This window comes from Miniopterus schreibersii (assembly GCF_964146895.1).
Source record: "Miniopterus schreibersii genome assembly, chromosome: 7".
NCBI lineage: Eukaryota > Metazoa > Chordata > Mammalia > Chiroptera > Miniopteridae > Miniopterus > Miniopterus schreibersii.
In genome coordinates this window covers 64,888,844-64,914,424 of record NC_138108.1, presented here as the reverse complement: position 1 = coordinate 64,914,424, position 25,581 = coordinate 64,888,844, and the positions used below count along the sequence as shown (strand labels likewise).

The window sequence follows — 25,581 nt, the reverse complement described above, 5'->3', positions numbered from 1 at the left end:
CCGAATGTGAGGGGCTAGAACGAGCCCTGTCCTCAGTGGTCGGCCCAGGAGGCGGACATAAGATCTAAGCCAGGTTAATGGGTCTGTAGACTTGAAGAGAAGCTGTCAAGCTGAGGGGAAATTCTCTCTTTTCCTTTTAGGTCATAAATCTCTAATTGCTGGTGTTAATGTCCCTGTAGCTTGAAGAAGTCTATCTGTAGTATTGTAGAAAAGAAAAATGTCACAAAGAATGAAGCTGCAATGGCCTGGGCAGAGACCGTGTCCTAAGACTATCAAATCTATAGTTCCAATTATCCCTAAGACTAGTTGCTTGCTTCAAAACTCCAATGCATGTCCCATGCTTCATGTGTGTAAGACAATGCACTTATCTACTCAAATGAACTTGGACCAGGTTTACTGTTCTTATTAACCTCATCTTCACAGAGAGGTCTTTCCTAATCACTTACCTAATAAAGACTCATCTTCATTATATTACCAGAGCCTATTTATTATTTTTTATTTTTTTAAATTTTATTTATTTTTTAAATATATCTTTATTGATTTCAGAGAGAAAAGGTGAGGGGGAGAAAGAGAGATAAAACATCAGTGATGTGAGAGTCACTGATCGGCTGCCTCCTGCACGCCCCATACCGGGTATCGAGCCTGCAACCCAGGCATATGCCCTGACCGGGGATCAAACCCCGATCCCCTGGATCCTAGGTGGATGCTCAACAGCTGAGCCACGCCCGGCTGGGCCTATTAATTCTGTTTAAAGTATACTGTAAAATTAGTATTTACTTGTTGGTCATTTATTTCCCCCACTATGTAATGAGCTCTATGGAAACAGGGATCTCATATTTCTTGCTTGTTACGCTGTCTCTAAAACCAAGGGCCTGGGGAAGACATAAAAGGTACCACATCTTAGATTCAGAAGGGTGCGAACCTAGGCTGCCATTTCCCCCCCACTGAAAATGAATCTACTTTAGGAAGCTCTTCCCAAAACATGAACTAAACGGTTTTTTTGTGTTTTTTTTTTTTTTTAAATATATGTTTATTGATCTCAGAGAGAGGAAAGGAGAGGGGGAGAGAGAGAGAAACATCAGTGATGAGAGAGTCATTGATCAAGCCCGCAACCTGGGCATGTGCCCTGACCGGGAATCAAACCCTGATCGCCTGGATCCTAGGTGGACGCTCAACCGCTGAGCCACGCCCGGCCGGGCTAAATGGTTTTTGAATTAATGAATGTGGAGAGAAACTGAATACATCCCAAGAAACTAGCTGATAGCTCGCGTGGGAGAGAGCCCCGACATGATCAGCAGAGCCACCTAATAGGCCTGCAGCTGACTGCATAGTATAAGTAAGACCAGCCAAGACACAGGAATTGCTCAGAAGGTCCAAGAACTTGTGAGCAAAAATTATGTGTATTGTGGTCCCTTAGCTATTGTGGTTTTTTGTTACACAGTATGGGGTGCTGACTACCTAACATTACTATGACAATAGCTAATGGATACAAGATACAAAACATGAACAAAATAACTAGTTTAAAATGGCTCCCAACTGAACAAATACTCATAAAACTTTCAATCCAGAATGTATCATTACTAATGTAAAAAACAGTTGTGTTGGATATACCGTTACTTAAAAGAAAGCTACCTAATTTTGGATAATTTTTGCTTAATATTCTGCTCGGGCTATGAAACAACTGTTTGCCTGTAAAGAATTCTTTATCTTTTTAGAAATTAAGTGTCCTTACCTGTAAAATGAGGTTAATAATAATCTAGTTTCAATCTACCTTAAACTGTTGTTATCAGAATTTAATTAAATAATGTACACAAATTTGATTTGTAAGCTGAAAGCCATCACAGTAAATACAAATGTGGAGGAACTGTGATGTAGGCAAATAGTAATGAACTTGGAGTGAGGTGAGGCAGGTTTAAGACAGAGCTCTGCTACCAACTAGCTGTATACATTTTTGAAGTTTGCTTAAACTCTCTGATCCTCAACATTTTTTAATTTATAAAATGTATAACATACTGAGTTATTATGGTAATTATTAAAGTACAAATACTTAATATATGTTTAATAATAATTATGAATATTAAATTCCAAAGATTACTTAGTGAAATAAGCAAAAGAGATATTGCATAAGAGAAAAAGCTGAAATGACGACAGAGTTAAAGCAAGTGAAGTATTTCTCAGCATGTGCTGACACTAGTGGCATTTCAGCTCTGAACAGCTTCCCCACCCTGTGGCTTACAGTTCGCCCTTAGTCAAGTACTAAATTGTCAGTGCAGCAGCTATTTGCTAGAGAAATTCATATTTAATACCTATTAAAGAACATATAATTTTAAAACTGCAAGGTAATGTGTTGCTACCTCTCCCTTAGGGGTATCACACCAGATAGAATAAAAGAGAAGATAAAAGAAAAAAGAAATTCAAGTGCCATCTTCACTAGCACTGGGAGACAGGGATTGTCAAAGGCCCCAGTCGAAGAGGAGGGGCTGCTGAGCGCATTCAGGCTGCAGAGGGTCCCTGAGAGGGTGCCCGCAGCTCTCAGAAAGCAGCAGATGCAAAAGCAGACAGAGCACAAGGCCGGACGGGGGAAGCACAGCGGCGGGGCAGATCCCACAAGCACTTTGCAAACAGCCGGTGAGAAGCGCGGCCTGGCCTCGGGGCCCCTGGCCGCTAGGAGGGGGCTGAAGGGGGAGACAGGCCGCACGCGGCCCACTCAGTGAGGGACGCCGGGCCCGGAGCCTGCAGCTACAGGATGCCATCTCTGCGGCACTCTGAGAAAGCCAAGCCAACAGGCACAGAAAACAGCGAGGGTGCCAGCAACAGGGGGTGGGGAAAGGGCTGGATTACAGACTTTTAGACAAAAGCCACCAGCCTTCCCACACACGACGGCCTCTGAAAAGACAAACCAAAACACAACACATACATATTAGCAGAGGCAGCAACCAAGATAATGGATCTAGGAATCAAATTATTTATATAAAACAGTGTATGTGAAGAAATTTTAAAACACAAATAAAACAAAGGCCTCAACAAATAAAAAGGTATATAGTATTATTAGATAGGGAAACACACGTAATATCCCCAAGATCCTGCTTCTTCCTTAATTAATTTATAAATTTTATGTGGCAAAACACAATGGCAACAACCATTCTTTAAAATAATACTAGATAATTCTAAACATTACGTTAAAACAGTGTAACACGCCAGAAGAATTCTAGGGTAAATACATGATAGTGACTAACTCCAATCTGTATTAAATATATGATTGTTTCTATACATATATATACTTTGGCACTGATCTATAACCGACTATCATAAGGCTGAGAAATATGGTCGCTTTAGGGCACCTGGAGAAGAAACTAAGTTGGAAGATTTTCTGATTTAATACAAAAAATAATTTCCAGGTGCCTTAAAAATGTTGATGTAGTGAAACTATGAAAGGATTAGGAGTAAACATAAAACTTATTTTTAGAACTCCAAAATGAGGAAGGCCTGTCTGAGCTTGACACAAATCACAGAAGACCTAAGAGAAAGAATAATATTTAATGTATATTAAAAAAATTATAGGACAAAAGCAATGAAAAAAAAGTCAAACTGAGTTAAATATCTATAAAGTAATAAAGGAATACATTCTTTAACACACATGATCTCCTATAAACTGACAATTAGAAAATACTCAAATAAATAATAGGCAAAGAATATTGAACAAACAATTCATAGAAAGGAAAATATAAGCAACTTTAACATTTTAAAAACAGTTCCATTTCTTTCATAAAATAATAAATTGGTTTTAAAACCATGAAAAATGTTTGATAAGACACTGTATTGATTAAAGTGTAGACAAATGGCACCCTGACATACTGATAATGGAACTATAAACTGTTATAATCTATATGAAGGGCCACTGGGCAATACCATCAAAACTTTACACATATATATATGTATATACATATGTATATATATATATGTATATGTATATGTGTGTGTGTGTGTGTGTGTGTGTGTATCCCTTGACCAAGTAAGTCCATTTGTTAGAAATTATTCTTCTAAAGATATATTTTTATATATAAAAATGACAGATGAGCAAGGAAATTCTCTGCAATATTCTTTGTAGTAGCAAAAGATTAAAAACACATAAATGTTTATCAATAGGTAGATAAACAACTTATGGTACAGTCATATAGTGTAATATAACTTGGCCATATTAATCAATGTGGTTGATATATGTGTGTTACTATGGAATAATTCTCAATACTTTGTAAATTGAAAACAGAAAGATGCAAACAGTGCACATACTATGCTACCATTTAAGTTAAAAAAATAAAAGATTTTTCTAGACCTATATAAAAGTAAATAATAAAATACTTCTTGAAGGATTGATGATGGAATGTTGTTTTCTTTGCCATAGAAACTGTTGACTAAGGTTTAGGAGTGGGAACAAAGCTAAATTTCACTTTATTCTGCATGGGTAAAATTTTTTAGGACTTATATATATTTTCCTATTAAGATTACTCATTATTTATAATAAAAATTAAACCTGTAATAAAAGAAGTTATCATTTCCAGCTTTGAGAAACATAAGTAAAACAAGAATTGTTTAGGTATGACATATATGCTGAGCAAGGTAATTCAGTACAGCAAATACTGTAAAACATGTATTTTCCTTTCAGAAGAACTCATATTTCTGCTATAGTTATATCTAAGAGATTGCTTACTTGTATGCTGTATTTGAGAAAGTATATTGTCTTTTACAACTGAGATAGAAATTCTACAGCAGAAGGCCTGGTTTCTGCTTTGCCTCTGATACAAATAAAGGAAAGTCACTAAAACTATATGTCTAGTATTGATTTTTAAAATAAAATAACAATTTTGGTCATACATGCCATAAAATATTTGAGAAGAATCTTACATTATTACTTGAATTATTAATGAAGTAATATTAATATTAGCCAAAATAGACTTTAAAGAAAATAGATTTTATAGAATTAAAAAGGATCATATGGTAGGACAAACGACAGATTAAAAAAAAAATCTTAAAATGGTATGTGCTCAATCACATAGTCTGAAAATGGGTAAAGCAAAATCTCACAGAATTAAATGTAGAAATTGATAAACCCATAATCATATTATGAGATTTTAAACACAAATTCTACAAAAACTGATAAAAATTATGACAAAATGATTAGAACATCAAAGTAAAAAGTTGAGCCCACCAGATATTGATAAAAATCTGTACTATCAAAATAGAGAAACGTTCTCTTTCTGCACACATGAAACACTTAACAAAAGACCCATGTTATAGTCCGTAGAGTATGTCACAAGAGGTAACAAGGAATCAATCTAATAATGATCACATCCTTTAAACACAAGAAAATTAAATTAAGAATCAATAATAAAAACTGTTAAATTCCTTCTAAGTTTTAGAACTAAAAATAATTATTAAGAAATTTCTTGACGAACGGTACCTCAAACAGAAAATTCAGAAATAAAGAGAAATATTACTGCAAGAAATGTGTAGATTAAAAAGCATGAACAATTAAACATTAATGAAGGTAGAGACCCAGGTCCTGAATGGTGAAATAAGGACCTTCCAAAATCCTCTCCTCCATAAAAAACAATGAAAACGTTGACAAAATGGTCAAAGTCACCTTTTTGTGTACTCTAAAAATTAATCAAAGTCTGATAATGATCCAATGAGTATTTATTCGAGAAAAACTGCTGAATATCAGTAAGAACAGCAAACTTTGTGTCCTTTTAAGGTGCCTCGATCCCACAGCCCTTTGTCCTGCTTCATGGTAGCCTTGGAAACAAACAGCCCAGAAGCCACCAGAGGGGGCAGAGGGGTTTGGAGCTCACCCAAAAGCCCAGCCCCCAGGTCATGGGTCAATGGGGGATTGTTTTTTCAAGTAATGGAGGAGCTGGATTTCCACGTGCGAAAAAATAAAGTCGACACCTCACACCATGTACAAAAATGAACTCAAAATGTATCATAAACCTAAATGTAAAGACTAAAACTATACCTCTATTAGAAGAATACATAAGAGTGTATCTTAGTGCACTTAAATTAGACAATGATTTCTTAGTTATCACACCAAAGCATGAGCAAAAACAATTAAAAAATTGAACTTAAAAAAAGAAAAAGAAAACCTTTTGTACTTCACAGAACAACAATGAGAAAGTAAAAGGTGGGGGGAAGGAAGTAGTTTTAAAACACATCTTATTAGGGGCGTGTATTGAGAATGCATAAAAAAGCAAAATGTGACTTAGAGAAGGCTATTCAAAGATGTGTCCATAGACTGATGTGAGTCTACAAACTGTTACTAGTCCATAATGAGATAAATGTAGAAACAAAAAGAAAATTTTATTAAAACAGCAAAAGCAGGCTTCCCATCAAGATGGCAGGGTAGATAAACCGGGTACTCAAATCCTCCCACAACCGCATCAAAAATACAACTAAACTCCAGAAACGCCATCATTCAGAACCACCTGAAATCTAGCTGAATGGAAGTCTTACAACTAGGGAGTTGAAGAAGCCACATGGAGACTGGCAGGAAAGGCAGAGACACAGAACGGGCGGGCCCCACACCCACAGGTGGTGGTTTATGATCTAGAGGAATATTTGCCGAGGTCCCCCCTGAGGAGTGAGGGGTCCCAGCCCCATGCCAGACCCCCCAACCCAGGGTTCCAGTGCTGGGAAAAGAAGGCCCCATAACTCTGGCTGTACATGCCAGCAGGGATTGTGACTGAGTGACAGGGAGGCTGCTGGAGTCTCAGACAGTTCCTCTGATCTCCAGCACTGAGGCAGCAGCTTGAAAGGAACCAGGGACATACGGGGAGGAACTAAATTGTATGGCATCCAGGCAAAAGCTGGGGGTAGCTTTCTGTCTCACAAAAGTGCTGGCAGAGGCCATTGTTCCTTTGCTGAGGCCCCCTCCACACAGAGCCAGCAGGCAGGCACCATATCTGAGTCTCCATCAAATTTAGCTCACGCTGTTTGCCCCACTCTGCTGATTCTCTGAGGCCTCTCACCATCTTACTTGCAGACTCATCTAAGCTGTTTCCAATGGTTTTTCCATACAACTGGCTTCTCTTGCCTCATGCTTTGAACTTTCCTAAAATTTCTCACATGAGTAGTATATTGCTTCAGTGTACCCCTACCTCTTTCTAAGTGACCCAGGCCTGGCACTAGAGGAAGCCCACCTTGGTTCACAGCTTGGCCTCTCCTGAGAACCTCTAAGCCCTACACAAGTAGCAGCCATCTGCAGATTGCTCTGTAGCTTGTGCCAGGTACCCAAGGCAGGGGACAGGTAGTGGCTGGCTTTGCACCTCCCAGGAGGACCCAGAGCCAGTGCATCAGGTGGGCAGCTTCAGACCACGCTGAATTACAACCTTACCATTTCCACGAGTGACACACTCAAGGGGCAGACTCGGTGAGCACCACAGCCCCACTGAAGCACGTCCTGCTCCATAGTGTTGACCCTTGCACAACAGCTCCTATGATGTAGTCACAGCTGGTCCTTGCAACTGGTCGGCATGGGGGTCAATCCCTCCCAGTGACACCAGCAACAATCAAGACTCAACTATAGCAGGACAGTGCACACAGCCCACACAGGGGCACACCTAGCGCGCCCAGCTCAGGTGACTGGGGAGGCTGAACCACTGGACCTTACAGGACACCTACTATACAAGGTCACTCTACCATGTCTGGGCAATGTAGCAGCTCTGCCTAATATACAGAAACAAACATAAGGTATCAGCCAAAACTTAGAAACAAAGAAATATTTCCCAAATGAAAGAGCAGGAGAAATCTCCAGAAAAAGAGCCAAATGAAATAGAGGCAAGTAAACTACCAGATACAGAGTTCAAAACAATGGTTATAAGGATGCTCAAGTAATTTAGCGAGAGCTTCAAGAAACTTAGCGAAAACTTCAACAGCATGAGAAAGTACATTGGGATCATCAAAAAGAACCAGTCAGAAATGAGGGCCACACTAACTGAAATGAAGAATAACTTACAGGGAATCAACAGGAGAGTAGAGGACATTGAGAATCAAATCAGCAATTTGGAACATGAGGAAACAAAAAACACCCAACCAGAAGAGCAAAAAGTAAAAAGAATCCAGAAATATGAAGATAGTGTAAAGACCCTCTGGGACAACTTCAAGCAAACCAACATTAACATCATGGGGATGCCAGAAGGAGGAAAGAGCAAGGAATTGAAAACCTATGTAATAAAATAATGACAGAAAACTTCCCCTTCCTGGAAAGAAATATACACGCAAGTCCAGGAAGCACAGAGGGTCCCAAACAAGAGGAATCCAAAGACTAAAGACAAAGAGAGAATCTTAAAAGCAGCAAGAGAAAAGCAATTAGTTACCTACAAGGGAGCACCCATACGACTGTCAGCTGATTTATCAACAGAAACCTTGCAGGCCCGAAGGGAGTGGCAAGAAATATTCAAAGTGATGAAAAACAAGAACCTACAACCAAGATTCCTCTTCCCAGCAAAGCTATCATTTAAATCGAAGGTCAGATAAAGAACTTCCCAAACCAAAAAAAACTAAAGGAGTTCATCACCACCAGAGCAGTGTTACATGAAATGTTGAAGGGTTTTCTTTAAGAAGAAGAAAAAAAAAGATAAAAAATATGAACAAAATGGCAATAAATATATATGTATCAACAACTGAACCTAAAAATAAAAATAAATAAACAAGTAGAACAGAAACAGACTCATAAATACAAAGAACATTTTGATGGTTGCCAAATGGGAGGAGCGTTGGAGGGATGGGTGAAAAAGGTGAAGGGATTAACAAGTACAAATTGGTTGCTACAGAATAATCATGGGGTGTAAAGCACAGCATAGGAAATACAGTCAATATTATTCTAATAACTAGGTCTGGTGTCAGATGGGTATGAGATTTTTCAGGATGATCACTTCTTAAGTTTTATAATGTCTAATCACTGGAGTATACACCTGAAACTAATATAATATTGGATGTCAACTGTAATTGAAAAATCAAAAATAACAACAACAACAACAAAAAAAGATGCAATGACTATTTGTGTAGGGAAAACAAAACAAAACAGCAAAACCATATCTATTATGTAGGGCAATTATTTAGAGTCTGAACATTGGTATAATAGCAAACACTTATAGAGTACTTTCTATATAGCAGAATTATTCTCTTACTTTCATAAATCTCAATGTATGCAATCCTTGCAAAACTCTAAGTAGTAGGTGATAGTATTATCCCCATTTCTACAGGAAAAACAGATACAGAGAAACTATGTAACTAATGTGCCACAGTCACACAGCTAATAGGTGGAGATGGGCTTAGCAGTGATTTGGAGAATCAAGAACTCTCATAAACTGCTGATGGCAATATATATTTGTACAATTTTTGAAGATATATTTGGCAATAAAAAGATGAAATATGCAACTGAAGATGCACATACACTTGAACATGTAGTTCAACTTGTGCACTCCTCCACAAGCGGACATATAAGAGCATTCACTACAGTATAGCTTGACATAGCAGAACCCTGGAAACAACTTCAATGATGGTAAGTAGAAGACTGACAAAACTATAATCTTTTTATATAGCAGAGTGCTATATAGCAGTTAAGAGGAATAAATAGAGCTATATGTAACACTATGGATAAATCTCAAAATCATATTACAAGTTAAAAAAAACAACAAAAAACTAGTTCCAGCTGGGTATATAATGTATATGACTATGCATAATTTTGTGTTTAAAAACATTTTTTTTCCCAAATGAAAGGCAGCGATCATTTATTTGAGATCAATAAGCAAAGCTACTCGAGATGTACTAATTCAGGCAGAAGTGCAAGTAGTGCTCCAATTAGGAGACAAAGGGAAGAGGTATTTATTAGAGAGGGAATAATTACATCAATAGAAGAAAGGCATCTCTATTGCTACAGATAGCATAACATAGTGATGCTAATTCTAAACTATGTTTTTAATTTTCAGTTCAGTAGTCATCAGTCCTGTAGTCACAATGTCAGCTTTCTTGTTACCCTTGAAAACAGTTCTTTGGGACACAATGTTGCTTTAGGTCCAGTCCAAAGGTTATTCTGCCCTGTTTTAAATTCCAAAGGTTTGAGGAGTAACGTGAAGGCAGTTCCTCTGGCATGGCAGCCATGGCTCCATGTTTAAAACAAAAAACATTATACTATATGTTGTTTAAGAACATAAACTGCAATGATAGAACAGACATACAAATGTCACAAAAATTACTTTTTTGGGCGGATGGAGGAATTGGGTGCACAGAGGGCTTTAAAATTATGTTTCATTACTTTAAAAAATGATTTGTAACATGAATAATAAAATTTTAATACTTTAAAAATATTGACTGTGGATACATTATTCTTCATTGGTTCCAAATATTTTTGAAGGACTTCATAATAAAATGAAAGGTGGTTAAAAACATATCTTGATTTCTCTGAACAATAACCATTATGTTGAGTATTTTACTAAAACTGTTCAAAGCTTTTCAAGCTTCGTATTTGTCATTTTTATTGAGAATATAGTTATTTGATAAATATTACTTGATTATGCTTAAATATAATATACCAGTTTACTAAAAATAAAAAATCAAAGTGAAAATATTCAAAATCATATTTGAACTCTGAATCTTGATAACTTCTTCAGTACCTCTCTTTTTATGATTTCTGTTCGTTTATTAAATTATTATTTCTTCTTTGAGAGAATAAAAGTTATAATGAGTAATCCAATATGCAATTTCATAAACTAGTGGAAAATCATGAAGACTGAATTTCAAATTTCCACATCCTACAATGTCTTTTTTCTTTAAAACAAAACAAAACAAAACTCTCTATAAAATATTTGGAGATAAAACACAATAAGGAAATTTCTGTTGTGTTCCAATTTTGATGTAGGTATATTACATTCTTTGCAAGCAAACTCAATTTGAAATGAATATCAGCAAAATAAGAAGTAGTCATTCATTTTTATAGTCTCGTAACAATTTTTCTATTATAGTAGCTCCTGTCTCATAAATGAATGAATTTAACAGCTCAAACCAGCACATTACACTTTTAATTTAGGAACGGGCTTAAAATTTTTCTGCTTTAGCATATTATGAGATGACATATGTACAAAACAAAGAGGCTACAATTTACATTTTTTATAGTGATGAATTTCATGTTTATAAATATAGTACATCACAAATAGCTTTTAAAAAACACTCGAAAGACTGTAGTTTTCTATATAGAATTCCATTTTCTTTAAGTCCCACTACAAGTTCTCATAATAATTTTTACAAAACAGAATATGAAAACAGTAGATGACTTGTCTAAGTAAAGAGTCTTTCCATAGTGCTCTCAGGGTAAATTGTTAGTATAACTCTACAATTAGCAATTCCATATGAATAGTTCCTGATTCTTTATCATACATATATCATTAAACAAAAAGTGATATATAGTTACAATGTTTTCTCTCCTGATGTTTCAGAGTTTTTCCCACAACCTGGGTATGGGCCTTGACTGCATGGGATGACATTCCACCAAGTGACCACACCGGCCAGAGTTGGTCTTTACTGTCTTTTTGTTTCCATATTTAAGAATTTATTTTAATCTCTCTTTCCCTATTATCTGATATATTTCTTTTACACAGTAGAAACTTAGGAATTGTAAATGATCTATCATTTTTCTGGCTTAATATATATTATTACTTCTTTTCTCCATTCATTCAGCTATAGCTATATTGAGAATAAATTATAGTCAAATATTACTGAAGTGTGATACACAGAGAGGACGGGATCTAGAGAGTGAAGGGCAAGATGCACTTTCAACTATTACTCACGTCTATGAATTTATATGATTGTCACCAGCTGTCCATCAGTTTTTCTTGAAAGTCATTTTGGTTTGTTTATCTCCTCTTAATTATTTGCCTGAAAATTTCTGGATATTTTTTCAATGACTCTGTTTTATAATTCTAGTTTACAAAAAGTCATCTATTCTTTCTTCAGTAGTAAGAATCTGCATTTGGTGTGTGTGGGTTGGAGGGGGGCGGGGAGATCACTGGGGTAAGGGATTGAACAGCCACAAAAACTTTTCATTTCTAGGATATACCCCATTGCCTTTTGCTAGACTGCATTTAATAAATATTTGTGATGACATAAAAAGTGAATGATTAATTATAAGAATCAATGAACGCTTAGCTCAGAATACAGTAAATATGAAGGAGATACAAGTGATCACGGGGAAAAGAAAAGAAAGGAGAGGAATGAAGCAGAGGAAGAAGTGAGTGGGGAAGTGAAAAGATAAAGAGAATAACAAATGTCAAAAGATAAAGAGAATAACAAATGTCAAAGAGACCGAAGTTAAATTAAAAAATGGAGAAGATATTTGAAATGTCTAAAGTTTAGAACATAGGATTACTTCCTACAAATCAATAAGAGAAGGCAGTGATATTGGCAGGAAAGTGATCAATGAAGAGATACAAATGGCTACCAAGCATAGAGAGAGATGCTCAAACTCACAAGTAATAAGACATATACAAACTAAAGCCAAAAAATCACTTTACTCCTGTCTGTTGGGAAAACACTTAGAAAGTCAGATCATTTTGAGAGCTGGCAAGAATATGGAAATGTTGGAAGTTTACTATTGGTGCAGATGCAGATTGTTCAACCACTCTGAAGTATAATGGCCCTACTTACTCAGAATAAATATATCTTATGAGTCAGTAATTTTGGTCCCAAAGAACTTCTCATGCAGATTTTATACAAATGTAGGTGAATGTGCGCCTATAGAAGCATTATTTTTGCAGAGAATTGGAATCGAAGTGAGTGTACTTATATGGTAGAATAGATAAATAAAAACAGGTGAGTTCATGCCATGTGATAGTGGCCAAAAGCAACAGATTACTTGTGCATATAGCGCAGATCATAAAAACATAGGGAAAACATTACTATTTTAAGTAATAGAGGACACTTTTGCCTTCAATTTTTATATAAATTGAAAGAGGTAGAAAATAATTTGATTCAATCTCAGCTTTTAAAAACGTGTGAGTGTGAGTGTTAATAGAAATGCACTCATAGAACACAGACTACTCAAAGGTACCAAGGGAGCGTGAGGGCCTCCAGCACAGGCCAATGGCCTGGATATTTCCAGTAGCTTGTGCAAGCTCTTGCTTTGGAGTCAGGAGGAACAAAGCTCAAGAACTTGCTTTAAGGCCCTGGCATGTAGCTCAGTGGGGTAGAGCATTGCCCCAATACGCCGGTGTTGTTTGTTTGATCCCCAGTCAGGGAACATGCAAGAAGCATCCAATGAGGGCATAAATAAAAGGAACAACAAATCAGTGTTTCTCTCCCTCGCTCTCCCTAAGAAAAAAATCAATAAATAATAAAACTTTTAAACAAAGAACTTTTCTCTAACAGTTCTTCATCACAAGGTCCTGGATAAATGAAGTCATATTTCTTGGTCTCAGTTTCCATAGGTATAAAATCTCACTAATAATATACAACTGGTTTCTTATAAGTTATAAATAAATTACTCAACATATTCTATTTTTATTTTTTAACTTTTTGGTTAAAAATTTTTAATGTTGACACTCTGGCAGATGTCTCCTCTTTCCCCCACTTTTGCCCACCTTCACCCACCCCCATCTTTCCCTCCCTTGGCCTTCAACACACTATTGTCCATGTTTTCAGATGACTGATAAATGATAGGTATTAACAATACAGTATTATAGTATTTGACTTGAAGAAATGATTCATAGAGGAGGGAGTTTTGAATGGAGTATGGAATTCAAGTTTCCAGGGGGGATGTATAAGATATTGTCATCCTGAAAGGTCATAGGTGACAGTAAGCAGAATGCATACAGGGGATGGTGAAATAAAGTGATATCCATGACAGCACTTTATACATCTGCCCACTCTACATTACTGTCATTATTAATGATGAAAATGGTAATAATGCACCTGGAGTGGAAACTCACAGTAGAAGATAGTGAAATGTCAGGTTGGAGAGATAAAATGAGCAAAAACAAAGAAAGTCCTAAATGGCAGGCTGAAGACTTTGAGATTCTTTCCCTCAGTGATAGAGAGCAACTTTAAAATCATGGATACAGACTGTGTTAAAGAGCTGTTTTATTAAAATAAATAAAGGAATGGGTGGCCAGATTACAACCCTCACAGCTCCATTCTCCTAATCTCACTTTATCTTCCATTACTCTCCACGATAGCCACCTACTCATTATTACTTTCTTTTTCTTTAAATTTTATTCTTGACCCTATGACTGACAGCTTTTCTTTAATTATCATTTTCCAGATTTGGATTTCTCGTTCCCTCTTTAATAAAAAAAAAAATATATTCCTCTAAGTTTTAATATTCTCCTCCTCACAAACTGGAGAAATAAGATGACAGCAAATAGGCCAGAGAGAAGATGCCATCATGACAACATAGGTAACTCCCGGGCTCTGCTGTGGTACAGATGCTACTCAATTGAAGGAGGGCTGAGTTCAAGAGACACTGTGGAGAAAAAATTAAAACATGGAGAAAGGGGGGAGCAAAGAATTGGAGAAGTCAAAAATAAATAGAGCTCGTGATCCCCAAGACAAAAAGAAAATTGGGACCACTGAGAGAACTATGGAATGTTGAGGGGGGAAAAAAGCATATATTTTAGGCAACTACTTTTGATGTGACTTGATTATATCTGGTGAAATGAATTGGGTAGTAAGAGAGAGACAATAGCCTGGCCAGAGTTGCTAAATTGGTTGAGCGTCCTGTGCACGGAAATGTTGCTAGTTCGATTCCCAGTCAGAGCACATACCTGGGTTGCAGGGTTGATCCCAGGTTTGACACAAATGAAGGCAACCAACTAATATTACTCTCCCACAATGATGTTTTTTTTCTCTCTCTCCTTTCTCTCCCTTCCTCTCTCTAAGTGAGTCCTCTGGTGAGGATTTTTTTTTTTTTTTAAAGATAAGAGCTATTGATGTAAATGCCACAGTAATAAGATTTGAGGTGATAATGGAACTTCTCAGAGTGAGGAGTTCTCCAAGAGGCATCTGAGAATTAAGATTTAGTTAATGGGCATAGTTTACCAATAGCTGATCATTAAATTCATGCATTTTTGTGTTTATGTTCATAATTTCCTAAAAATTATGTAAATTAGAAAATAAATACAATATCTTAAATCTAAAAACGGAAATAAGAGAAAGAACCAAAGAACATATTGGTGAGAAAATCTAACCCAATTCAGGCTAAGGGAAAATAAAAAGGAATGCTATAATGTTTTTTCCAATGTTACTAAAGTATGCTGCAATACTGCAAGGGAACTAACTACTTAGCAAAAGAGCAAAGAAACAAATACTTTAGGAGAAAGATGATTAATAATTTATGTATTTGTATTAAAGAGAGAAGGTGTAAAAAACTGATGAACGAAAGTATTGAGATATCCAAGAAAAGTAAGATTTGTAAATATATTTAAAAAATAGTAAAAATTATAAAAATAGTAATTATAATAATCATTATATTTAACTAATAAGATGTTAGGTGTGAGCTTAGAAAATATTGAATTAAGTTCAGCAGTTCAGAAATAAACAGGTTGTATAGAATTTAGGAAGAAAAAAATTGAGAAAAATAAGAAAAGAGGAAAGAAAAGAGGAAAATTCAAGAGGAAAAAATAATGTGGAGTCATGGCTCTAATCTGAAGCATAAAGGGTTATATTACTCTTTATTTCTGAAATGTCAAGAAGAATAAGCACAAGCATTGCATGCAATAGGAAAATCACATTTAAAACCCAGGATTCAAGAATCATGGAAATAAGAAACAGAAGAATAAGAAAAATGAAATTTATTTTTGAGGCACTATTGTTAATTGTCCATTCGTTTTTATTTAACTTGAATCTGGGATATAGAAACTGTAGAAAGTTATCCAGAAGATCTAGCTAAGATAATTAACAGTGGCTACATTAAACAGCAGATTTTCAGTGTAGATGAAATAGCCTTATTTTGGAAGAAGGTGGCACTTAAGACTTTCATAGCTACAGAGAAGTAAATATCTGGCTTCAAGTTCAAAGGACAGGCTGACTCTCTTATTAAGGGCTAATGTAGCTGGTGACTTAAAGTTGAAGCCAATGCACATTTACCATTCCAAAATCCTGGGGCCCTCAAAAACAGTGCTAAATCTACTCTATCTGTGCTCTATAAATAAAACAACAAAGCCTGGATGACAGCACATCTCTTTACAACATGGTTTACTGAATATTTTAAGCCCACTATTGAGATCTGCTCTGGAAAAGTGATTCCTTTTAAAATACTACTGCTCATTGATAATGCCCCTGCTTACTGAGGACCTCTGATGGAGATTTACAACGAGATTAATGTTGTTTTCTTGCTTGCGAACACAACATCTATTCTGCAGCCCATGGATCAAAGAGTAATTTTGACTTCCAGGTCCTATTATTTCAGAAACACATTGTGTAAGGCTATAGCTGCCATAGACTGTCATTCCTTTGATGGATCTAGGTAAAGTAAATTGAAAACCTTCTGGAAAGAATTCACCATTCTAGATGCCGTTAAGAACATTCATGATTCATGGAAAGAAGACAAAATATCAACATCAATAGGAGTTTGGAAGAAGTTGGATCCTCATGGATCCAACCCTCATGGATCACTTTAAGGAGCTCAGGATGTCAGTGGAGGAAGTCACTGCAGATGGTAGGAAATAGCAAGAGAACTAGAATTAGACATGGCGCCTGAAGATGTGGCTGAATTGCTGAAATCTCATGATACAACTTTCACAGATGAAGAGTTACTTCTTATGAATGAACCAAGAAAGTAGTTTCTTGAGGTGGAATCTACTCCTTGTCAAGATGCAGTAAAGACTATTGAAATTACAACAAAGGATTTAGTGTTATGAAAACTTTGTAGATAAAGCAGTCGCAGGGTTTGAAAGGATTGACTCCAATTTTGAAAGAGGTTCTACTGTGGGTAAAATGCTATCAAATAGTACCACATGCTACGAAGAAATCATTTGGGAGTCAGTCTATGCAGCAAACTTCATTGTTGTCTTATTTGAGGAAATCTCCACAGCCCCCTAAACCTTTAGCAACCACCACCGTGATCAGTCAGCAAACATCAACACCAATGCAAGACACTCCACCAACAAAAAGAGTACAAATCTTGAAGGTTCAGATGATGATTAGCATTCTTTAGCAATAAAGCATGTACAGTATGTTTTTTTAGACAATGTTATTGCACAATTAATGAACTATGATATAATGTAACCATAGCTTTTTCATACATTAGAAACCAAAAAATTCATGTGATTTACTTTATTGTGATATTTGGAACCAAACCTAAATATCTCTGAGATATACCTATATACCTTTGCTTTCCTCTTAAATTATAAATAAAGCCAGATGTGAAATATAACAATCTTAACAGTGAGAAATGCTATGGTTCTGTTAGATTTTCATGCTGAGCTGAGTGTAGAAGGATTCAAATCCATTAGAAAAATTATCTTTGCACCTGGCCATATATATTCAAATGTTAAATTACTCTAATATTGAACATGAGTATTACAGATTTCATAGAGTATAAAACCACCGTAATATGTCAATCATTTTGCCATCTGTATCCAAAAACAAGATGAGGGTCCAATTCTCATGTAAATATGTCTGTGATCAAAATCTGATATATTTTTCCCTACTCCAAACATGTATGTCATTAAATGACTATCATCATTACAACAAATCACCATTTTTTTCAGGCCCTCATGCCAATTGTTTTGTCATCTAAATATTTGCTTATCTTAGGCCTTTAAGGACCCACATTTTAATGGACATGAGAAAGCAACAACAAAATATTTGAAATAAAAGAACAAAATAGTGTAATATTCTCTGAAAAAAATAGTATTTTTATTGCATACTATTTTTCCAGAACTAAACTGGAAATTGTGTAAAATAGGAGGGAAAAATCTGTGACTTGATTTCTGACTTTTTGATGCTTATTATTTCATCGGAGGAATAAAGGATAAAGGAACAAGACAGTCACATAAAAGGTAAAATAAATAAAAAGAAAAATAGGTAGCAAATTAAAACATGATTACACAGTCATGGACAATATATTCTAGACACAGAAAGGATAAATTAGTGTGGAATATTTGGAAAAAGACTCCATTTAAGAAGAAAGATTTGAGCTAGTAGGTCTTAAAGCTCATTGGGGATTTTTAGAGATAAAGAGGGGAAAGTCCCATCTAAATAGAAGAAACAAAATTTTAAAAAATTATGATGTATGATTCTTAGTAGTCTAATGAAACCTGTGTAGCCCTTATCAGAAAGTTTTAAGAAATATAAAAATAGTAAAACAAAACAGTAAAAAAAAAAAAAAAAAGTATATTTTAATAAAGGAATCAAACACTTTGAAATGCAATTGTGATCATTGAACAATCAACAGTTTTATAGTAATAGATGTGCTTTTTTATTAATGCATTCAGTAAAAAAATTGAGCAGTGGGTCTAATGACTATTATTGTTGAAGTAGTTGTGGCCTTCAAAGTTTGAACATAGGTGATATTTTCAGAGATCGACACCTTTAATGTGATGTAAATATGTCTATTAGTTCTATTGGAGACACAGTCAGAGTTGCTGATAATAACCGGTCTGAGGCTGCCTTCACAATTGGAAGAAATGCTATCTTAGTGTGAGGTTAAAGAAAAGAAAGGTGTAATATTTCCCCCAGGAAAGTTCATGACACCTTCAAATCTGTTCATGGAGCACTAAGTGTCCTGCAGACGCAGACTACAAACCTGGAAAAGACAGTGGGACACCGTCACTCATTAGCACCAAACGGGTGCAGCACAGTAACAGGTGCTCCGTGCCGTTCTTGCAACATGCTGCAGGGGAGACACTGTCATCATGGACACTGGTGTTTGAGACATAAGAAAACTGAGGCTCAGGAAGTTTTATGTAGCCTGCCTGGAGTCACATACGTAATGAAGGGCAGATGCAAGGTCAGAGTTCAAGAGTCAAATCCCATAGCTTTGCATGCTTTCCCCACTGTGGGAAATGACCTAGACAATCAGAAGAATGTTTTAAATGGGCAGTTAGGAGATGAAAGAGACAGAGCAAGGGAGTTGCTTTCAAGAGCCCTAGAAATACAGTTAGAAGTGTGGGACAGGACTGGGCTTTGGATTCTAAAATAATGCGAAGGAGATGTGAAACTGTCAGAGCACCCAAAAATAAGCCCCTAGGAAGGATGATGAAAACAGTATCTAAGGAAATATCATATAATGAGTTGTAATGATACAAATTATTGTTATGTTTTCTGTCCAGGAGATTTTGGAGAAGGTCTGAAATGACATTTTATACTTATGCGTTACCTAAAGTAAATGATGTTTTTTTGTTAATTTTCTGAAGGTGTTTTGGATTTTTTTCTTAAGATATATCCTCTCTTTTCTAACTACAGGTCTGTGTGAGGCCACATTTTCTTTGTGTACTTAAATCAAAACGACATATAACAATAGACATTAAAGCCAGATGTTAAAGAGATTTATATAAGTGGAAATCAATGCCACTCTTTTCACTGCTTTTGAGGGGTGGAATATAAGTCCCTCCCATGAAATATTTGTTAACATGTAATACATGTAATATGCAACAAAGTTTGTTATTGTTATTTTTAAATAAATTAACCAAGAAGCAGAAAAAAGATATATTCTTAAATATAAAAAGATACACGATACACAAAAATTAAAGAGCACTTGCTATTCTTAAATATAGCAAAACACACATCTACTTACCAACACTTGTGCAACTTTCACCATCTACATCCAGCTTCCATCCTTCATAACATGAGCACTTGACTGTGTGCTTGTGCTGCTCACACACCTGGCTGCACTTCAGATGATTACTGCAATAATCCACGATTTCACACGTTTTATTGTCTTTGTTGAGTTGAAGTCCCTCAGGGCAGGAACAGACAATTCCCCTTCCAGGAACCACAGAACAGTGGTTGCTACAGCCACCATTGTTCAGAGAACATTCATCTAAAAAGGAAAAGAGATTATAGGCAGTGATCCATTGTTTTCATCAATTAAATACTAACCATTCAACTCAATTCCCTAAGGACGAAATTAGAACGAGTATATCATAAATAGGAGACACTTCAGATTTTTTTCCAGGGGTTGGGGTAGGAATGATGAAATAATTCATTCAATGACCAAATATAATTCTATATGATAGGAATTGGAAATAAAAATAATTCATTTCTGTAAAACTTTGGAGTACACTTGGTTAAACCCTAGAGAGGAAAAGTGGGTTCAATGTTTCTATTATTACCAGAGCAATTATGGTGAGTCTTTTAGCAGTTATGCAGAATCAGCTGTTGAGGTCTTACAATAAGCTTGCATATATAGATCATTGATGATCTGAAATTTGATATATCCTGATGTTTATAAATAAACAAGCATAGTCATATATATGTATAATATCCATATTTCTTTTTCTGCATCTATAGTCAGATTAATAATGATAATGCAAAATGAATTAGTTTCCTCTTTACTGGCTGCAGCCACTTATTTTATTTATTTATTATTTATTTATTTATTTATTTATTTATTTATTTATTTATTTATTTATTTAAATTTTACTTTCTATTGTTGAAAGTATTACAGCTGTCTCCTTTTTTACCCTATCGATTTTCTCCACCCCATATGTCTGCCCGCAGGCCTTCGCTACACTATTGCCGGTGTCCATGGGTTATGCATATATGCATATAAGTTCTCTGATTAATCTCCCCCCCTCCACCACCCCCACTTTCCCTCTGAGATCCCTCAGTCTGTTCCAAACTTCTATACCTCTGGATCTATTTTGTTCATCAGTTTATTTTGTTCATTATATTTCACATATGAGTGAGAACGTGTGGTACTTGTCTTTCCTCATTTATTTTTAATTTAAGTAAATTGTACATTGTGCCCTATATATATTGGTTATTATGATTAATTCAATGAGGCCATGGGAACATAATATTACACATACACAAAAAAAGTTGACCTGGTATTTTACTGAAATAATGAGCCGCTAGTATTGACTGCACTGATATTGTAATTGGTTTATAGAGAAAGAGGCTATTCTTCCACAGCGCTTACCATTTCTAGTTATATTAGATATATTACTGCACCATTCTCCTCCGTCATAACATTGCAGGCTCCCTGAGGATATACAATATATATGCCCTGTTTACCAGTACATATATATATAATAGTTAGCACAGTCCTTAGCAAGGAGGAAGCAGTTAAAATTCTTGGTTGAATTAAAAAAAATTAACAAAATTGTCCAAAGGCATGCATACAACTGCCCCCAGATTGGGGAACTACTTGTCCAATGGGGAAATTTCAAGATGGTGTACTTATCCTTTGAAAATAATAGCAACTAACTGTTACTGCAAGCACATTACTTGCAAAAATATATTTCCCATTACAATGCATTATTAAATAAATAGTAATAAGGGCAACAGAAACTTTGTCTTTTTTTGTTTTAAAATGTTTTTGAGTAGTTTTCAAAGCCTGTTTAATTAGAAGTTGTTTTTTGAGACAAGCTAAAGAAGAATGTTGTTCAATAACTTGCAAGTTACTGTATATATATATATATATATATATATATATATATATATATATATATTTATATGCCTCAAATATTTCCTGCTGTCCATGGAAATTTATCCAGTTCAAAAATTGGGCCAAAATGTAAGGTTTTAAATAATATTTTCTACACTTTTAAAATTTCCATGTGGGTCAACTTTTCTTTATATTATTTGTCACCATATAAGAAGTTACAGTAATAAGAAAAGGAAATGATAACTATTTTCTCTAAGAATTCAATTCAAGTTTGGTATTATTTTAGGAAAAAATAGATTCATTTCTTAGTTCCTCCAAATATGTTTGCTCACCCATAATCATAATCATTTCCAAACAGAAGTCATTTCAAAGCATTTGCCCCCTTTTTGTTCAACCGACTTCTTTTTCAAGAGAATTGCAGCAAAGAAATGTCATCATGCCCAGCAGGTGGGGAAAAAAAAGTTACAATGTTTTTAGCTTACTTCAAATATGACTGTACTCTCAGTACTGACATGTCTCTTCCTGACAGTATCTGAGGAATTAAGTCGTAGATTTAGGATAAACAAAATTCACACTGAAATCCGGAACTAAATACGTAAATTTCATGCCAATATGTGCATGGCTAGTCCCTTGTCAATTCTTCCTTAACCCTATACCTGTCACTGAATCTCACAACTTCTTTTTAAAATTTTTATTACCTAACAAGAGTCTTCTATTCCCTAAATTCTAGTCAGGCTCCTCCAAGCCCTCTTGTCAATTGGTCCCCCACCTCGGCCTTCAAAAATTGTAAATTCTAAGCACAAATAATTCCATTCTTCCCTCCTGCCTGCCCTGCCCCACCCAATAAGAGGCATCAACAAACACTAGCAGTTTCTAACAGCTCAAGGCAGCACCCCTAAAATGACCCCAGCCCCCCTTAAAGTGCCTGCCTGAGAAAGCTGGACCCTGCCACGGGAATTCACTGCTTGTTCCAGCCCAAACCTAGTGATAAGCAGACAGGTCCCTGAACCCCCTCTTAGAGGGGTTACTTTAGAAAGCTTGCAATTATAAAACACTTTCTTTCTCTGCACCTTTTTATGTGTAAATCTTCTATCACTCAGAACTGTCTTCTCAAAGGCGAGAGTAGTCTCTGTCAAGTGCCAACACTCAAAGAGAGAACCACCTCACTCTTGCTCCCAGCCTTGCTCTAACTGTCCCCAACCATAAAGACTTCAGAAGCTAGTTTCTTCTCTGGGATTAGCACCAATTAATAAAGCCAGGTGGCCAAGTCAAGTGAGCCAAAACCCTGTTAATACCCCTGGATGTCTTTTCCTTTAGAAGTTTCTAAGTCTTTTGTTTTGGTGAGGTTAGTTTCAGTTCACACTGGCCATTGTTCACAACTGCAAAAGCTGTTACTGAATAAAATCTATCCCCTCTTACTTCACTTAACCAAAGCATAAAAAAACTCTAATTTCTTTCAACATTTCTAGTGCCTCAGGTATTATTACCATGATTTCCTGATAGCGATCATCATCTCCATTTTTAGTATGAGGAAACTGACATTTCAAAAAAAAATTAAGCCACCTGCCTAGGTTACTTAATTGAAATAATTGAAACATAATTTAAACTTGTCAAAGTCTAGACTTTTTCTATAATTATACACTTTTAATTTTAAGAGTATTGATAGTTTCCTTCATTCAGAATTGCTCTTACAAGCATCGTGAGCAATCCTCATATATTGTAATGCAAGAGATATTCCCATCCACCAAACTGCTCCATCAGGGAGAGCAAGCTGGGAGAGAAAGGAGTGAATGCAGATAAACTAATCTGTCACCTTTGATTAGTATTTTGTTGTTTAATTCAGATTTTTGCAGAGGGAGTCTGAATCTTCTTGTTTAAATTTTAGCATCACCGGCTGGGATTGCTGCATTGGCTGCTTCAAGGTGATTTTATAGAATCACAAACTTTTTGGAGGAAAGATATTTTATTACATAAATTTAAAAAAAAGAATAACAGTATTCTTTTGTAATACTCATTGCACTATTAATGCTCAATTTGGATCAAGACATGATAACTTTAGTTTTAAATGTAGTTGCCTTTCCTACGTTCAATCTAGTAGCTCCATCCTTTCCTAAAGCCATTTTCTCACAGCCTCAAGTTATCCCATTATTATTACTACCATTCCATAAACTCTTCCTCATTATTCTATTGATGTCACCTTCAGTATTATCTAAAAAACAGATTATAAAGATCTCCTTGCTAAATCTCTGATGGCCCCACGGAGAAGAAAATGTAATCTTCTTTATATGTGTTGGTTGGCATAAGGAGATGGTTAGTCAAAAGTAATTTTAAAGCTCAAAAGGTACCAAATAGAAATAACCATTTTAACTAATTAAAGCACACTAAAGAAAGTTATTGTATGAGAAAAAATATAGAAACGTAATATCCAGTTGGTCTTATTATCCAGTCTCTTCCTTTCCTCTTTCTAAATATGTTTCTACTGTAATGATCAGGAGGCATAACAGAATCCGCTGGGTGATAGTAACCTCCCTTCCACAGGTCAGTAACACACAGGGTCTTCTGTTCTGAGTGACTGGCTGACAAGAAATAATCAGCTCAACTGTGGCAACAGCATTGACCATCAGGGATCTAAATGCTGAGCATAGCTTTACAACTGTCCACTGAGGTGGATACAGGCTGGACTCGTCTGCTTTATTTTCAGAAATTTCTAATCATATATTTTTAAAATGTTATAGACTTACAGGACATCAAAAATATAGATAGGGTTCAGTGCTCAAGTTTTTATTTAAAAGGAATGAGTGGAAAGAACAAATGCTACTATAATAACTATCAGCAAGTGAACTAAAATGTTCCAGTTTTCAGAGAAGCAAATGCAGTGAGAAGTGCAATACCACAGAGATCGCCTTCGTCGGACCCATCCGGACAGTCCCTCCTCCCATTGCAGAGCTTCTCTGGCTGCAGGCAGACTGAAGTGTCATTGGCACAAGGGTACTTGGGGGGTCCACACAGGAAGCTGTCACAGTCATCTTCATCGGACTGATCTTCGCAGTCAATGTCTCCATCACATACCCACGCTTTGTTGATGCACCTCCCTTAAGGAAATAGAAACAGCATGCGTTTAATTTTTGTAATTAAATCACTGTAATAATGAGTGGTCATAATTGTCTTCTGTGAGAAGCAGAACTGCTTGCCATTAACAAGACATCTCTTTGCTGATAGTTTGACAGTTTATTTTCTTGACATTTATACGGTTTTCGTCCTGGTAATTAAAGGGGCTCTTAGGGTTAAAGCCTTGATATTTTATTTAGTTTCAAGTTATTGATTTACCTTATTTAAATAATTCTGTGACTAATTGAAAGTTTAATTACAGTACTTTAAAAAACAAACTTTAAAGGTATATTCGTATATAAGTCCCTCTCAGAGCCCTAAATTTAGGTAAATGCTATCACTGCCTTTTGGAATCTTAAATTTAAGTAAATACTTTATTTTGCAGGAGAAGATGTCCTTCTATTTACATTTATAACCTCAACTCCTAAGCTCCTCACACCCAGACTTATGTACATGCCCATTCATAAAACACTATAAAATGTTATTAAATATCTTGGAGCTAAGGTATATACAGACCAGATTTATAGAAATAGGTATTACTTTATTGACTTTGAGAGAGAGAAAAAAGATTACTATTTAGCCAGCTTGTTTCAAAGTAACAAAGTGAATGCCCAGAAAGCAATGGTCATTGCCTAAGTAAACCTTTTTTTTTTCACTGCAAATTATTCCTCATTTTCATATTGTTTGCATTTTTCTTCTAATTCATTATTTTTCTGGATTATGCACTGTTAAGGTGTTATGGAAATAAAAAATGTACCTTAATGTACTAGTTAATGTACTAGTTAATGACTAGTTAATGTACTACTTAATGTACTAGTTAATGACTGAATATATGTCAGTATCTCCATAAAATGACTGGGGCAAACAAAACAAAAGGA

The 25,581-nt window shown here is 35.6% G+C and overlaps 1 protein-coding gene across 1 annotated transcript in view; it reads right to left on the bottom strand.

Moving 5' to 3' along the window:
• Positions 1-25,581, bottom strand: part of LRP1B (LDL receptor related protein 1B) — a 1,542,074-nt gene that overhangs the window by 533,724 nt on the left and 982,769 nt on the right. The window contains exons 22-23 of the mRNA XM_081143443.1: positions 24,487-24,687; positions 19,781-20,026 (exon numbers count right to left, since the gene is read on the bottom strand). Of these exons, the coding sequence (XP_080999569.1) occupies positions 19,781-20,026; positions 24,487-24,687 (447 nt within the window). The remainder of the gene's footprint in view (positions 1-19,780; positions 20,027-24,486; positions 24,688-25,581) is intronic.